The 18,249-nt window shown below is 37.9% G+C and overlaps 2 protein-coding genes across 2 annotated transcripts; both read right to left on the reverse strand.

Moving 5' to 3' along the window:
* Positions 1-6,741: 6,741 nt before the first annotated feature.
* Positions 6,742-8,345, reverse strand: LOC134815081 (uncharacterized). The gene is made up of 2 exons (XM_063823555.1): positions 8,219-8,345; positions 6,742-8,081 (listed from the first exon to the last, which is right to left on the reverse strand). The coding sequence occupies exons 1-2, from the start codon at positions 8,254-8,256 to the stop codon at positions 6,812-6,814; spliced, it is 1,308 nt and encodes a 435-aa protein (XP_063679625.1). The 5' UTR covers positions 8,257-8,345; the 3' UTR covers positions 6,742-6,811.
* A 5,246-nt stretch (positions 8,346-13,591) lies between these two features.
* LOC134815035 (uncharacterized protein DDB_G0271670-like) lies at positions 13,592-17,698 on the reverse strand. The gene is made up of 3 exons (XM_063823482.1): positions 17,583-17,698; positions 17,267-17,384; positions 13,592-16,197 (listed from the first exon to the last, which is right to left on the reverse strand). The coding sequence occupies exons 1-3, from the start codon at positions 17,679-17,681 to the stop codon at positions 14,639-14,641; spliced, it is 1,776 nt and encodes a 591-aa protein (XP_063679552.1). The 5' UTR covers positions 17,682-17,698; the 3' UTR covers positions 13,592-14,638.
* Between the last annotated feature and the right edge of the window lie 551 nt (positions 17,699-18,249).

The following is an 18,249-nucleotide window of genomic DNA, read 5'->3' on the forward strand; positions in this document are numbered from 1 at the left end:
CACATAATGCAGAACACACTTATTGGGTACCTGCTCTTGGAAATCCTTGAGGGAGGCTTCGGGTTAAACTTCCACCAGTCTCCGTTCACAAAGCAGTGCATTTCGGTTTTGTAGTGAAGATCTCTCATTATGGTGGTAGGAAATTCTAACCTACATTCTTTGCAATATTGACTTTCTTTGACATGCTTTAGTTTATTCGTTGGAATATGTCTATTTGTTTTAAACTCAGTGGCATCAATACCCTGGAAATTATTATTGAGCAGTTGATTCGCACGGTCAAGAATATTGGACGTATCGACTTCAAGGTCACGAGTATCAGATACAGAAGGGCCTGCTGAAATAATGTGATCTTGTTCCGTGGGTGTCTCTCCAAGAGGCAATGGCACTGATTGCTTAGCAATGGTCGTTATCATCTCCTTAACATCAGGTTCAGATAGAATCCCGTGAATTAAATCAGCTATAGCATTGGGAGGACCTTTACTTGGCCCGGCTGTTGGACTTAGAATCCCAGGTTTAGTGTTACTGCTCTTGTTGCCAGAGGTTGTCAGAAGCGCAATGTTCTTTTGCAGATTGGTTTTCTTTGGAGCAGCTTTTTGTTTTGCTTTTGAAAACGGATTGTTTCTCGCCACTTTCTTAATCTGTGAACCTTGTTTTGCCGAAGCTGCCCCAACTTTACCAGCACCAACACGTGATACTGTATGCCTATCAATGGTGCTTGAAGACGAAGCCATGTTACGTTTAATAAAATTGGTACTAGGCTTCTTGGCCGAACTTACAGTCCTTGAAGCAGGTGGTTGTTGTGGAGGAGCAGACTTTTTCACGGGAGGTCCCAGTCGTTCAGATAATGGCCTCGTTTTAGGCTTGAAAACTGATGGCTTTGCTTGAGTATTAGACAGAAGAGGTCTCCTTTTACATGCTGAACTAACCTCAGAAGTGCTACTTGAATGTTTATTCGGTCCCTTAGGTAATCCTTCATCAGGAGTGTGATGATATTTTCTTTCGTTCACTACCTCAGATTCATATGAGTTAGCATTCTGACGCTCTGTTGTTTCAGGCCTGGAATTATTTGAGTTTTTATGCTGCCTCAAATCAATTTTAAAACGCCGACCATTCATCAAAGGGTTAGCCATGTGACATTTTGGTCCATCAAGGGTTGGCGATTTTTTGTCATTACGATCGTCTCTGCTATAATAGTTAGAAGATGTTGATGGTTGTCTTTGGGGATAATCAGAAACTTGATCAGTTTCATAATAACCCTCGTCTGCAGGGAGTGCTCTTCTGACACTCCGTTCATAGTTCCCTCGATCGGAGGAAACGTAACGACGTTTTCTACTGGTTTCATAGACATCTTGGCGGTCATGGTTATCATGATCCCTAGGATATTCAGGCCCATGTACGATTCGGTCTCTGGATTGATGAATTGTTCGCCGGAGAGGACCAACATACCTAGAATCCGAAGGTGATAAAGGTGATCTAGAAACCTCATAATCACTCTCAATTTTTTCGGTTGAGTCCTTTTGAACACGGATAACTAAGTCGCCGAAACCTGAATCTTTAATTTCTCTGCCCGGTTCGGGAGGTATTTCATCAAATGGGACCTCGTCACAGTCATACAGAAAGCTATCTCCTCTTTCATCATATGGATTCAGGGCCATGACTGAAAATAGCAAATTCTTTTAGAATTTTTCAGATTAAATAATATATATAATGTGTTATATTATAACAATATATAACAAATAATAATATAACAGATCAAGCTTCAGTTTGTACATTGATTTGAAAAATCTTAACAATGTTGATTCAAAAAGAAAAGTTACATTTTTCGAGAGAAAATCTGTGAATTTGCAAAAATCTGCAATTCAAATAAAATTATATATTATTACCATGCACAAGGATTGACCAGAATCCTGTAACCGGCATAGCTCCGATCGCGATCCCAGTTGAATTACCAGACAAGGTTAAGATCCCTCAATATGCCAGGATCAAAACGGGATTTTGGTACAATTTGCAAGTTGATTGGAAAAATGGTTTAACCGTTTATTGGTTTCAAAAAAAATCATAGCTAAAAAACTGCATAGAAAATACGTGTTTAATGGTGGGGATGTAATCTAAACTTTAGCAAAAAACGAGCTAGGAGGGCAGTGCAGTGTGCAAAATGTTTACAGCGGCCTTGATAATTATAGGACGTGTGTAATATCAACATGACAATACTCTTGAATTATATCTATGCTAGGACTTAAATTGAAACTTTGTAGTGCAATTAATATTGATCACTTCCACGCCATTGTACAGGCAGATCCGTCTGAAAAAATCGATCTACCGACACAAGAAACATTCAAAGGATTTTTTACGTTTTTGAATCCCATTAGGTCCCCTTTATGGCTGACCAGCTTTTCCAAACTTTCCCACGTGTCTTAAGGCCACTTTTTGTCACTTTTACCACTATTTACCACCTTTTGACCTTTCTTGTTTGTCGAATATCTTTAGTTGTGAACATCGTAAAAGGTTGCGGATTAATCCAGGGTGTTCATCTTATCAGGAAGAAAAACTTTCGTATGAAGACAATTTTTACAGTTTTACAATTAGTTAATTGGATAATTATCAGTTAGCTAATTAGCAAAAAATTTAAATTTTTTATTGGCTCAAAATGAATAGCTTAAAACGCGGAGGAAAGTAATTTTTAGAAAAACATTTTTTTCTACCGTAGACTTAAAAATCTTTTGAAAATTCGAAATATTTTTTTCGCCAAAAGTGATTCGTTTCAAGAATACTAAAATCACCAATATTTGTAGTTGGAGTTCAGTAAATCTAAGTGAAAAGGTCTGAAACTGAAAAACATTAACCACACGATATTAGAGTTTCATAATTAATTACAGTGCAGCCTTATCGATTTTCACAGAAACTGCACCAAAGGCACAGTCAAGATCGAAGCGATAGCCTGCTGTACTATCATTTTATTGATGTCAATGATGAATCAGTGGGGTTAAGATAATCACATTTGTAATATATAAAACCTCTATGTACCGTCAATTGTGCTAATCTACAGGGTGGGCCAAAAGTCAGTACCCATATGTTGGTCTTAATAGCTCAATCACTGAGTGCCCAATTGAAATAATTCTTTCTGGTATGACTTACTACCACCACTGGTTCGAGGAATTTGTCAAATCGAAAAATATTCGTGTTCATTCTTTTCAAATGAAGGTTCATTTTTGCATTTATTTGATAGTTTGGATAGTCGGATCAAGCCAAATTTCATTGAATAGAGTTTGGCCATTTAAATTACGTTTGTCCTAAAAAAATGAGAGTTCTAGCTTCTCAGATGACCGAGATATGAAGCATAACGAGTTTGTTCATTACGTGTGATCAGGTAATTGGGTTGAGGCTAGATCCGCATTATGGGAATCGTGTAGAGAGCCCAATTACGGTGCCGTAATTGGGTAATCATTGAGTACCCAATCAATTTTGCTAACGAGATAAACAAATTGCTTGATAACTTCGTCATTTTAAATCCGTTTCGCACCATCTTTTCAGATCATATTCCGGATTTAATGACCTATTGCAATATGTTACAACAGAGTCTCTAACATGTTCACAAACACCAGTATAAGCAATTCAATGTTGATTGGGTGTGGCCCCCAAAAATCGAATTTTCAAATTTTGGTGACGGAATCCTCGAACAAGTAGGTACAGTATGCCATCTGCAAAGCAACAACTCTCAAATATAAAACACGGCGGAGGTATAAGACCCAACGTCTTTACTGACTTTAGGCCCACCCTGTAGATAAACCGGCCTACCTGGATTACCAGACCTCTTCTTTTCCTCAACAATCAGACCAAGTTGTGCAATAAATGTGATGTATAATGGCCCATAGCGCATTTGGTGGGTGATGTAAGTAATATCGAGCTGTATTCAATCACAATACGACACAATACGTCTAGATATTATATGGCCCTTAATGCGGTATATGAAACGCTTTATACCGCGAGAGACCCGGTATAGAGAGGTTTTACAGTTTATCACGAAAACGTCTACTTGGCCTCATGGCTCATTTACAGCTCGAAGAAGGCAAGAAAAGACCAGGGAAACCAAGGAAATGTAATGTATCATCACATTTCCTTGGTTTTTTACGTTTTTGAGTCCCATAATTTCGACAAACAAGAAAGGTGGTAAAAAGTGGTAAAAGTGACAAAAAGTGGCCTTAAGACACGTGGAAAAGTTGTTCAGCCATAAAGGGCACCTAATGGGACTCAAAAAAGTAAAAAAACCTTTGAAAGCTTCTTGTGTCGGTAGATCGATTTTTTCAGACGGATCTGTCTGCAATATTACCAAATCTGTTACCGATAAAAATTTAAAACAAAGTTTTTATCTCTACAATAGAAATTCCAGGTAAAACAAATTTATACAGAGAGCATGCTGAAAACTGAACAGTTGAATGTAATAACATGGCAAGCCTCCTTGGTAACACATGGTAAGCGCTATTATTTAAGATAATTGGATTAAAAGCAAAAGCTTCAACAAATGCAAATGGTCATTACCTACTACTTAATAATACTGAAATCCATCACACGTCAAGTATCATTCAACAGGGGCATTTTTCTGATTATCAGATCGAGATGTGGAAGTATACTCCTCAGGAAAATTGGTCTTTCTTGATCCACAGTAGGATGTTTTAACAGCAATATCGTATTTCTGTAAAATGTTTCTAACTTTTCCTTGTAAGCCAGTAATCTTATATCGACACAGCCTTTTGTCGTGGTAAAACTGGCACTTCTGATGAGGAGCGAAATCACGGTTAACTTTACATTTTTTAAGTGGTACAACCGGGAAAGCGCACTCGTCTGGAGCACTTGTTTTAGGAACTACTGCATATTTCAGAATCTTTTTACGGGATTTTTTGATTACCTGCTCCCAAAGAGTTTTAGAACTGAGCACAGTCTTGAACAGATGGGCAAGTTGTTTTGAGTGTCGTGGATGCATCAACCAAGCCACGATTTTATTCTTTGTATCTAAATCAGGGATAAAATTCAACAAATTTAAAAGAGTGTGTAACACTGGAGCCTCAATTTTGAGATAACGTTTTATTTCTTTACGTCTATCGTTTAAATCTAATGGAGTTTCCTCAATCAGTTTCTTAAAGTTACCTAATTTGGTTTTCGGTGCTGGTTTCGTTTTCTTATATTCTTGATAATGATGTGGTATTTCTCGCAAGCACTGAAGATAAGATGATCGGTCCTCTTTGATTGTAGCAGAATCCTCGAGATATTGAAGGTGGTGAGACAATGATTTACCTTTTACAGCATATCCAGGAGCGGTTTCAGTTTCTTGAGCAGTTTCTGCAACTGTTTCTACGACGAAATCAAGTTCGGAATCGGCATCGTCCTCCATATCTTGCTCATCTTCTTCAAATTGCATTTCTTCCTCGCTACATTCCATTTCATCCCCGTCCAAGGTCCCTTCTGGATGAAGAAAACTCTGACAATCCCAAACACCAGACAATGATTGATTATCCACTTCCAGATCAGGTTCATGTGTTTCATCAGGTTCATGTGTTTCATCAGCACATTCAGGAGCGGTTTCAGTTTCTTGAGCAGTTTCTGCAACTGTTTCTTCGACGAAATCAAGTTCGGAATCGGCTTCGTCCTCCATGTCTTGCTCATCTTCTTCAAATTGCATTTCTTCCTCGCTCCATTCAATTTTATCCCCGTCCAAGGTCCCTTCGGGATGAGGAAAACTCTGACAATCCCCAACACCAAACTGATTATTATCCACTTCCAAATCAGGTTCATATGTTTCATCAGTTATATCGTACGTAGAAACCACCATCATTGTTTCCTCACAACTGTCAGTATTACTTGAGGATATTTCAGGAAGTTCCAAACTCTCTGTACCACTAGCGAGAGGATTGTTTTTACTACAAGGGGGGAGTTGTTGAGAAGTTTCTAAGTGGGTAGAGCTACCACTTGCACTAGTAACATCAATCGAAGAGCCAACATGAGAAGTGCTACTTGCATGTTTGGTTGTCCCAGGTTGAGGTAATGCTTCATCAGGAGTGTGATGATATTTTCTTTCATTAACTACCTCCGATTCATATAAGTCACCTCTCTGATTAGCGAAGTCGAAACCAGTGGAGGGCTGTTGAGAAGTAGTTACATCAATCGGAGACGATATTCCATCCACCACATTTTCCCTGCTATCGGGCCTTTCAATACTGCAAGAGGGGTCTTCTGAAGACATCGCAATCCTGAAACCATTGGTTTAAATGGAAATGCTGATACAAAAACAATACTGAAATACGGTGTCCCTACCATTCACCCAGCAATTCAAAATACAACGATTGCGGCATCTTAATTATGATACGTTATTTAGAGAAGAGGGCTTAATGCCCGAGAGTAACCAAAAGTACCAGGGTTTCAAGGTATCTTCTTTTTTTTTAATGTGCGAGAGTTACTTTTGGTACCTATATTATGCAGCTTAATAATATAAGCCTATTTTTCACATCAAATAGTTCTGGCAGTAAATTTCATTTGGCTCATCATGAATAGCTTTAAAATGTTTATATAAATTTAGACTAATAGTATAAAATTGTTTACAACAGACGAAGAAACATTTCAAACATAATTATCCACAATTAGGAAACAATTAAGATACCACATAATGTAAGTAGAAAGCGAAACAATTGAAAGATCGAATTTGCTGCATCTAAAACTAACAGTTCTATATAACATACAAATTAAAAAATTAAGAAGATAATAAATCTGTTTAATTCTAAGTAAAACTTTTGAACTCTAAATAGGTATGCAGGAAACGTCTTCAAATTTTGTCATCGGGTAGAATGCAAAACTTTACCTGATTTGGCCAATCAAATCCATCAACAGTAATTGATTTAGGTAGAGTCTGTTTGAAAGACTGTACATCCTTCCATAAACACCACTCGTGTAAAGGCCAAGTATCATAACATTCCTTCCAACAGGACATATTAAACTGATGATGAGAACTTTTTAAATGCTGGAACAATTGCTCATTTGTATCTATTCCGTGTTTCTCAAAACATATAATACACCAAATGAACATACGTTCACACCTAACGTTGTTGATAAACATAGGAATATACTTGGGAGGTTGCGTGTGCTTCGTCCACCAATCTCCAGAAATCATTTGGTGCAAGTAAGATTTCTCATGTGTACATTTTTCAGCCAGAGACACGAATTCTTGCCTGCAATGTCCACAGTACATCTCTTGGTTGATGTTTGCTTTTCTTGCCATTAATGGTAGGATCCTTTGATGGCCGTCACGTAGCAAGTATTTGGCTTTATAGTCAATCAACAGCATTTCATTGCTCTCTGAACTGTCCTCGTCACAATATTTTATCTCGTTTTTATGAAATAGATTCTTTACGTACGATCCTAGTAAAGACATTTTCGACTGCTCAACTGTAGGCTCTAAAGGAACAAACTTGGAACTAGGAAGGGAGATTAGTGTCGATGAATCATGACTACCTAGTATTTTTCCTTCAGACGATCCGGGGATTTGCTCTTTACTTTCTTGATACACATTATGGCCGTCACCTAAAGTTGCATAATCACAATATGATGTATCACTGACAGAAGGAACCGCCTTGTAAGTATCTCCAATAATCTGGTTGAGAAGATTTTTGGAAACAGATTGGGTGAGTTGTTCCTCTATCAATCCACTGAGCAGTTCAACACGACTACTCCCTGCTGGAATAGAAGCTATCATAGATTTGACATCTGGAGCATTGAGCACACTAACGAGAACAGATTTTAATACATTGGCAACGTCAGGACCTTTTTTCTCCTTCGGAGCAGAATATTTATCCATCAGGTTTGAGAGTTTAGGAGTTGGAGATCTATGTCTTGGAAAGTTGAAGCTGAATGATTTAGATTGTGATCTGGATCGTGATCTGGATCGTGATCTGGACCGTGATCTAGACCGTGATTTGGACCGTGATCTAGATCGGGATCTATTTATTTTGTTACGACTTGGAGAAAATCTGGATGTTCTAAAATTTTCAGTGCTCCTAGATTTGAATCTTGAGTTTTTGGGACTTCGTGATCTGTAGCTAGAAACAGTCGGCTTTGATTTGTGGATTTCAGCATCTCTTGAAGAACATTGTTGCATGTTTCTTCTATTAGAATCATTATTACAGTCTTTTATAGTTGAGAACGTGCTATGATTGAGATTGACCCTTGTACTTACATTGTAGTTAACTCGAGCACTTGTGTTTTGGGGCTCATATCCAAGGGAAGAAAACTTTGGGATAACAATACCACTGTGTGAGTCTGAACTAGATATCATATCGGCCATGTTATATTTTTCACGATCCACAAACTTCCTCTGCTGAGTAGGCTTACGAAGATATGGATCAGGAACATCAGGTATCTTCCTTCTTTTTCCCATTGCCTTGAGCTCTGAAAATGTAGATGATCATGTGTTAACAAGTCTAATATTTGAGTCGCTATCATCCAATTACAGTGATCATTTAAAGGAATGGTACATTATTTGTTAAGTGAATGAACACTGGTAGGTAATGAATATTGCTGAAATTATAGAGATGAATAGATCAAACAATAAAAAGCGTCTTAAGTTTTGTAGGGGTACCAAAGCGCAGAATGTATTGAAATAATATGACACCCGTATCCGTTCTATATCATTGACTAAGTAATAAATTGTTATAAATGCCCTTAAATTGCCTTCTGATCCCATATTATGGTATCGCATACATATATAATTACCTAATATAATGCTCTATAATTATCGCAATTAATTAATTAATTCTAAGTGAACTACTTAATAAGTTATCGCTCAAATGGTCAAAATAATTAATTACTTACGATAACCTTTATTAAGTGAAGACAATGGAAACACAAAATCTGGTAAACGTTATTATATCATGTGTACAATCCCTTATCGCCTCAATGTTTCGCTACTAAACAATAAAAATAGCAGTCTAGAAATTGTTCTAGTTCATCACAGTGTCACAGTGATTAATGATATTGTAACTAAATTCAAACATTTTCAATCGTTTATACATTATCACCAGACACCACAATATAACAAATAGTTATAGTACCGTAGATAAAAGAAGGTGGTCAAAGTGTTAAACAAATAATTGTGACAAACATCTCACAAAGAAACAGTTTAGGATACTTAAGCAAATGATGTTTTAGCTGGCAATCAGCTGAGAACATATTTAACATTATGATATTCAACATATTCAACATATTCAACTTATTTAAGTCAATAATTTCGTGTAACTAAAGTTCTCATAAGATCAGCAGGATTTGGCGGCTGAGAATTGTCTGAAGTAGTCACAGGGTTCATGAGTAGGACGGGCCTCCTTTTTCCTGGGGCACTATTCTCTGTACGAACCTCAAACGACTGAGGGTCTGAATTCAGATCGTCTTTAATTTGAGTTGAACGTGCTTTTGATTCTGGGACGATATCATTACGATCTTTATTTTCTTCATCCGGTATGACAATAGCCGTCTGCCCGGTTAATCCCGTATAATCTGACGAATTAGATTTTTGGTTAAGAGCAAACAGATGATCAGGTGGAGCGAAACCAGGAGGAAGAAGGGTGTGACCACGAATTGCTGGCAAAGCTGGTGACGATGAAGATTGAGTAGTAACATTCTTGTATTGATTAATCGCAGTTGAGTAATTAGACGTTTGTATTGATTGTTCATTACTGTATGTTAAAGTTGGTGGTGGGTTTGCTGGTGTTAAGTCGTGAACATTGGGAGGCAATCCTGCAATATTCGGCGGAAATTGCGGCATATTCCATTGGGGCATCATGGGCATCATCTGAGGAGGAGGAATCATAGGCATATGTCCGGGCGGGATCATGGGCATGTTTCCAGGGGGCATCATAATCCAGGGCTGGTCAGACCAGGGTCCACGTCCAGGAGGGGCAACAGGTTGTCTGAAATGGTCATACGGGGGGTTGTCAACCATCATTGTAGCTTCTAGCGATATTTCATCTCGTGGTTTGTGACATTTCACACAAAGGTCAGGAGGCGAGTTGACATGAAACAATTTGCCACAGTGCATACATTGCTCATACTTAGCTGTGGCATTGACAGAGGCATTTGCTTTGCTGGGCACTTTATCAATGTCAACTTTTAACAAATCTTTGATTTCAGTTGCGGATTTTGTATCCAAAATACCATTGACAATACTGTCAACTGAGACATTGAACTTTGACTCCAAGGTCTTTTTAAATGCTGCTAATTTCTTGTAATGCTCCTCTGTGTACTTTGTGTACATTTTGGACATGGTGGATGAACTACCATCTTGGCTGCGGTTACTGTCGTCAGCTTCTTTACTTCTGTGACTGCGACTACTGCTTCCAACTTCTTTGCGACTGTTGGTTCGGGACTCATTTTTGATTCTAATCTCAATATCAAGTTTATCCTCCTTATAGTAGCTAGATTTTCTATTCTTCGATCTCTCCATTGACCTTGATCTGGACCTATCTCTAGACCTATCTCTAGATCCCCGTGATCTGTGAGACCGAGAACTGGATTGTCTTCTATAATGTCGTCTGTGACGTGATCTGCTATGAGATCTGCTCCTTGATCTCCTTAAAGAACCTCTGTCACTTGTGCTTATACGTCGAGATTCCAGCTTTTTACGGAGATCACTTCTTTCCTTTACAACAACTAGATCTGAATCTTGTTCGTCGCTGGAAAACTTACTTCTCAAATGGGAAGTTTTAACTTTAGGTGGTTCATATTCTACTTCTGCTCTATCATCATGAAGGTATCCTTGCCTCGCATCTGTATCCGACTCTTCTGAGCTGCTGTCCCGGGTAACATGAGAGGGCGAATAAGCTTCCATTACTAGCTACTAATCTGAAATATAATGATGAGTACATTGGATTATACAGTTTACACGCAAAATGTACATATTATAACATATTTTCAATCATTGAATTTGAATGATACGGATTACGGACAGGGGAGAATATAATCAACTAATTTTCTTAATATCTTTGGATGAATTTGTAGATTAGATATTAAAAACGCCATTTTGAACACTGAACAGTAGATATCAAAATCAATCCTTCAATTCAAATTTGAAATCAAACATTAGAAACTGAACACAGTAACATTATCTATATATCATGAGGCGGCATGCTTGAAGCACTTGCTTGTAATAAGGTAGAAAAAATACCGATGAGCGAGGTGATTGCAAATGCCCATGAACATTAAAACGTGTTATTATAAGATGTCATGCAGCCGCTGTTAACATACCAATTAAAACTCATGGGCAGTTCTAACTTCTAGGGCTCATGCTGCTGAAACTGCAAACACCATGTTTATTGGTTATTGGTTATAATATTGAAGGGCAAAGATAACACTATTAAAGGACCAGTTAACTCAAAAAAAAGTTATCCTCATATTTTGACAGATTGTGACAAATAGCAAACTGAGCAACGAATCGAAATTCCTAAATCTCTAACTGCTCTCTAACGCGTGTAATTAGCGTTTGTATTATTTTGGCGATGACGTCATAAAGTCCCTTGCGCGCACAGAAGAGCTCGTGAGACTGTATTTTACAGGTAAAAATGGACATAATACAATATTTCTCCCCTAAATAACTCGAAAAATAAGTGTTTTAGGGTACATGTTGCTTCATAAGTTGTATATAAACATGGCCATTCTGCACAATTTGCAATCATTCAAAAATCTGTAGGGCCTTCATAGCCCAATTTACAAGATACCCATACTTTTGCATGATTTCTGGAACCGGAAATCAGTTTTTCGCCAATAACTGAAAAAGTAAGCACTTTAAGGCATCTGTTTCTTCGTAAGTCATATATAAATATGCTAATTGCGGTTCTTTTGCACCCTGTCTAAAGACTCTATCACGATCCTATCGAAAATGGGCTCAGCACCACGCCCAAAATGGTTTTTGGCAAATTTCTCGAAGAGTAAGGATTTTAGGCCATGTGTTGCTCAGTAACTCCTATATAAACATGCATATGCCGCTTCGTTTAAGCCTATTTAGAAGTCTACGGCCTTCAGAAGCAAAGGGTCGGTTACGTTATTGGGTCAATATCGGCGTGGTCAATATGTCTCCAACCGAAAATCGTTTATTCATACTTTTGAGAAGGTCTTTGCAAAATTTCGTGAGTATACGAAAATTTGCAGGTTCAATTCCATAAATGTCCTTAAATGACTGGACTACACTAGTTTAGAGTTAACTTTAGAGAAACTCATAAATCATTATTATCTAAAATTAAGCTGTCAGTGTCCATGATCAACCTATGGCTACAATGTTTTACATGAAAATTGAAATGTAAAAATCAGGAGTAATATAATAAGTGTATTTCTAGATTAAAGTGCTATCTCATAGTTTAAGAATTGTATAGATTAACGTATGTCGTTTAGCCATCTAAGAATCGATCGTGCCGCAATATATATGGCCAAAGAATAATAGGGTCTTGGAAATTCTATATTTGTTCAGTGGGTCGATTGACTGAACACGTTTGCACTTGGTATTTAATTTTACCAGTAGTTTATTTATGTTATGTACCTACCGATGATCATACAAGTAGGACGATAACTAGGTAAGTCAAATTCAAAACACACCGCTCACCGTACACTCCAATCAGTATTACGTATACCGGGTATTTTTCAGTTCCCACGGCACCGTTCTGATAGGAGCTACTTCTACTGATGGTCCGATGGGAACGGCCGTAAAATAGCCAGACTTCATGTCTCCTGTACTGTCTGGCACGTGTGGATTAAAGTAAGAAATTTCGCTATGCTAGAAATATAATTGCTCTCGGAACTATGTCTTTTAGGATAGCGAACCATTTGACTGCTCGCATTCTTCCGAACAACTGTAATATTATATTACAGAGTTACACTCTGATCAGCTATATTTAATATATAGCACATTATTTTGTGTATTAGTTTCATGGACTGGGGAAAAATAATCGGTACAGTCTCCCTTCGTTTTAATGAAGCAATGAAAACAATCCAAAATTATCACATATGACATAACTTGTAATAGCAGAAACTTTCTAACCGTACATTCACCCGCCACTGTTCAAGAACTTATGTCACTGTTTAAAATCCTGACGTGAGCACTGTACATCCAATCAGCTATTCATATAGTTAGGGTGATAGCCAAAACTATAAGGATTTTGGAGAACTAGGGAAATAGTCATAACTCTAAAATTTGAGTGAGTTACACGTGTTTTATTGACGATGATAAACATTTGTGCATTGTATTACGCTATGCCAGCGCGCACTGAGGGACTTTATGACGTCACGCGGCCACAGCTTATTATTGCAATAACACGCGTTACACGTAAGCTAGAGAGTTGGTTCTTTCGGCGATACAATTTTTTACGAGTTTGTCACAGCTGATTTAAATCTTAGCCAAATTGGAGACTACAAATTTTTCAGTTAACTGGTCCTTTAAAGTTAACAGGAATGAGGAAATACTCAGAAATTATGCTTTCTATACTTGCATAGTTTGTCCTAAATATGATATAATTAATAGATTCTATTTCACTGAAAACTTCGACACTTGTGGAGAGGTACAAGCCATATTCTGAAATTTAATTGGTCGCTGCTAAAATATGATTGGTCAATGGATATCACATGTAAAAATAAACATGGCACACTTCCCCAACAGAGTCTATGTTTTCAAACTTTTAACGTCCTTCAATACCTAACTGAGAGTAATTTCTGCAACTCTTAATTTGGTAAGAGTGCCAAAGTACAATCATCATTTACATCAGATCTTACAGAAAATTTACTATTGCCAGTAAGTAAATATTAAGTAAAAAAGCTCTCAAGATGACAATGGAATAGTTACACTGACAACAGTTCAACAGCCGCCAAAAAAGTTTACTATTGTAATATATATGACAATTTAGTGTGACAATATTATATAATACAAAATGTAACAAATACATTAAGAGAATTTCAATTAATATTTTTCATCAGATCGTTTACATCAATTAAAGTGACAAATTATACTCAAATCAGTGGTAACAGTGGAAGCTCTTATCTTATCAAAATAGCGAAATCTTTAGTTCCATCATCAGACCGGATGCATCCGGATGGTTATGATAGATTTCTTATTTGGTATGATTGAACAGTCTACATACATACCAGCAGAAACCTACTTAATTTTGAAGATACCGTCAGAAATACACACGAGAATTTTTACTAAATCGCCAAAAACATGCAGTCTACGTGGACAAGCCTGAAATATTTCTTGTCATTCGGGTTTCAGACTGCCACGGGCACCTTCTTAATGAAGCTCATTAGAAAAGGTACCAAAACGGTTTCAAATTGTAAGCATCTGGTCTATAAATCTGACTATTATAGCCAAAAAAAGAAAGTCTCAATTTCTTGTCCATCATCAAAAAATTAAGTAAACCCATACCAATATATTATTATTATCACATGCAAACTTTTAACTAATTCTTTGTAATACTCTTTTAACAAATTGTGACGTCTAGATTAATGCTGATTAGATGAAAGCCCGAAAATTAAATCAGTTCAGCAAAACCTAATTGAAGGATTTCTTTGGGAAAAACGTTATCTCTATCAATTAACTTATTAACTAGAGTTTGTAACAAGATCACAATCAATTAGGCTCAATATAATACTTGATAGGTGGTTTTGGCTGTTGACGAGCCATCCAGCGATGAAGCTGCTGTCGATGTTGACTAGAATCCTCGTGCCTGTCAATAGAGACTCCATTTCCCACCGGAGCATTACAAATAGTACATTGTACCCTGTCTCCAGCATAAGGGGGTCCTATAAGGTACTCACGATCAATGAAGTACTCTCCAGTGACCACCCTGTGACGATGAGTCATGGTGTGCCTGTCAACATCGTCCTTGGTCTTCAGGAATAGGGCACAGTATTTGCAGTTCCTCTGTCGAATCAAGCTCTCCCGACTTGCTGGCTTGATCTTTAGCAAAACATCTGGGTCTGCAAGGGGAGGTCCGAAAGGCTTGGAGGCAGCTGATTCGGAAGCCTTGTTAGAGCTGCCGTTGCTTGATCCAGAGTTCCAGCGAGATCGTTTCAAATCAGCAGTGACATCGAGGGAGGTTGTAGACGAGGTGGAGGAAGAGTTTGAGGAAGAAGAGGAATTTGAAGAAGAACTGCTGCTGCTTACAGTCACATCATCTTTCTTCCTTTTATATTCATCATATTTCTTGTTAAGCAAAACAGGATCATAGTCCAAGCCATCATCTTTTATAAGACCGAGAGCTTTTTTAGGTTTGCCCTTCGTTGCTTTTCGCCTATCTTTACCATTAGTTACAGTACTACGATATTGATTTAGATCCGATTTGCGTTTCCTCGAATCTAACACTGCTTCCTCGCGATATTTGTCTTCAACAGGGGAAGCTCTTTGTCTTCTTCCTTTTGAAGGCGGGTTGAAAATTTCGTCGTCAAGATGATTATGAAATTCCTGTTTGACGAAAGAAACTTCGTCAGAATCACGTCTTCTAGATCCGGAGTCGTATTTGTCCTTCAAAAGTTGCATTCTTATAGCTTTCTCGTCGTTTGAACTTGAAGAGGACGTAGGAGATACAGCAGCAGCTTTAGAGTCGACAGAATTAAACGTTTGGACTTTATGATATCTGTCAACTTTCTTGGAAGGTATCAAATGATCTGATCTTCTCCTACCATTTGTGAAGGAGTTTCGTCGTCTTGCTCTGGATAAACTTGGCACAGTTTCACTATGTTGAACTTCCTGCTGTCTGTTGTCTCTGTTTAAGCCTCTCGAAGGCCTATGGTTGTTGTTATGTAACGATTCATTGGTCGATCTGGCACTTTTGCCATGAGATCCGTTCAATCTGCTATGATCATGAGAACTTACGCCACCACTTTTGAACTGACAATTCCGCTCGGCCCTGTGGTTTAACTGACCCCTAGAATCAGTCTTCGTATCAGAAATACGATATGAAGTTTTATCACTGAAGGTTCTCGCCGGACTGTACACGTTTCTCCTTTTTCTCGTTATCTCCTCATTAGTCACTGATCTATGGTTGTCTCTATTATTGTTGCTTGTACTTGCAAATTGTCTCGAATGATTTGACGTTCGAGCACGAGGGGGGCTCTGTCTTTTCTGTGGAACAGCGTGGTCTGACCGTCTTTGACGATCAATCTCCCGGTCATTCTCTTGCGGTCTACCTGCGATTAAGGAAAACTTAAAACTTTGTTTCCATTGAAGATAATATTAATAAAATTGTCCGGAATTTTAACTCGAAGTGGTCAGTGGTTCAATAATATTATGATAAACGGAAAGTAGTAAATTACTGATTTAATTAGAAGTCCTCAAAAATCTCTGTTTTGACTAGCTGGTTTCTGTATCAGATACAGTAGTATTATATTACATGCTCAGATGTGATAAGGGTTATGACTTATGAATACTACAGGGTGGGCCAAAAGTCAGTACCCATACGTTGGCCTTAATAGCTCCGCCGTGTTTTATATTTGAAAGCTGTTGCTTTGCAGATGGCATACTGTACTTACTGGTTCGAGGATTCCGTCGTCAAAATTTAAAAATTCGAATATTTTAGACCACGCCCATTCAATATTAAAACACCTATATTGTTTTCTCTGAACATGCTGAACGCCTAATTTTTTCAGAGACGGTATATTATCAAATGTTGCATATGATCTAAAAACATGAGGCAAAACGGATTAGAAATGACGAAGTTATCAAGCATTTTCTGTATCTCGTTAACAATATTGACTGGGTGATTATGTGACACCGTGACACGACACCTTAATTGGGCACCCTTAACAATTCCCATAATGTTTAACGGGGTAGTTAACGGGGGCACCTTATCACGTAATTAGGTAAACCAATCACCTGATCACACGTAATGAATAAACTCGTTATGCTTCATATCTCGGTCATCTGAGAAGGTACAGTTCTAATTCTTTCAGGACAAACGTAATTCGAATGGCCAAACACAATTCAATAACATTTAGCTTGATCCGACTATCCAAATTATCAAATAAATGTGAAAATGAACCTCCATTTGAAAAAAATGAACGCGAATATTTTTCGAGTTGACAAATTCCTCGAACCAGTGGTGGTACTAAGTCATACCAGAAAGAAGTATTTAAATTGGGCACTCAGTGACTGAGCTATAAAGGCCAACGTATGGGTACTGACTTATGGCCCACCCTGTAGATATTATATAAGTCGTCAGCACCAAAAACGCAAGAAAACATTCTGAACGATTCATACCTAGTCGACTTTGGTCACGAAAGTGTTGACCATCAGAATGACTAGAGGAAGGAGCTCCGGGTTTATCGGATTTGTTACTGGTGTCATCTGCCGAGATAGTTATCCGGATTTTGCCGTTCTGAAAATATTACAAAAATGTAATCTTAGGATCTAACCTAAAGCTTACTTACCAACTTAAGAATGGGTTAGTTTCAATTATTGAACCAATTGTAACTTGAATTTTGTTACTCATTGTGATATCATTATAGGATCAGTGATTTGAAAATCAAGTCCTTGTTAACTTTATGAAAACGGAACTTAGTAAGAAATAACTGACCGATTTGCGGACGTCTCTGCCAGGACTATCTATGGTTCGTTGGAACCTAGGATTGTTGGTATTCCTCAGACTTGTCACATTCCTTCTCTGTACTGACATTACCTGACACTTCAACACGTGCTAGACGTTAAATAAAATCATACTTTAAATATTTCTGCGCTTAATATGACGTTTTGAATATATATTTTACATAGGAAATATTATCGTGATTTCAAAGCAAATCTGCTCCCAAATGGTCTAAAAGGATCTTACTAATTCGCTCGCCCAAAAATTATCACATGACTTTGGTGTTTATGGTTTTGCAGCCGAACAAAACTGTTTTACATAAACCCTAATCCCAACACTAACCCTAACCCCGAAGCTATTCATAACCCTAACCACAACCCTAACCCGAGCCCTTAACAATCGAATTCGTGTTTAACTAGCCTGTCACGTGACCAAAACAGTTTTTTGCCCACAACTCTCCAGGGAAGTATTTGTACCCTCCGTCATGAACTCATGGGGGGGGGGGGCGGGTGATTCGGAATCAGCGTCCAAAAATACACCGAAATAGATTACTTTCATACCCTTACGGGCTTTTCACAAGAATCTTCTTAAAATTTCGGCGAGCGATTTAGTAGGAGCAGTTCTAAAAGGAAACACATGATTGACAATTCAGGAAAATTTT

The sequence above is a fragment of the Bolinopsis microptera genome, chromosome 5, assembly GCF_026151205.1.
Source record: "Bolinopsis microptera isolate Bmic1 chromosome 5, MBARI_Bmic_1.0, whole genome shotgun sequence".
NCBI classification, from domain to species: domain Eukaryota; kingdom Metazoa; phylum Ctenophora; class Tentaculata; order Lobata; family Bolinopsidae; genus Bolinopsis; species Bolinopsis microptera.

Bases quoted from the DNA above. Each gene is read 5' to 3' on its own strand.
- LOC134815081 (XM_063823555.1), bottom strand. From the start codon at position 8,256: ATGAGCCCCAAAACACAAGTGCTCGAGTTAACTACAAT. The intron at 8,082-8,218 runs GTAAGTACAAGG...GACTGTTTCTAG, and splicing joins GTGCTCGAGTTAACTACAAT to CTACAGATCACGAAGTCCCA.
- LOC134815035 (XM_063823482.1), bottom strand. From the start codon at position 17,681: ATGTCAGTACAGAGAAGGAATGTGACAAGTCTGAGGAATACCAACAAT. The intron at 17,385-17,582 runs GTCAGTTATTTC...TAATATTTTCAG, and splicing joins GCAGAGACGTCCGCAAATCG to AACGGCAAAATCCGGATAAC. The intron at 16,198-17,266 runs GTATGAATCGTT...CCTTAATCGCAG, and splicing joins TCGTGACCAAAGTCGACTAG to GTAGACCGCAAGAGAATGAC.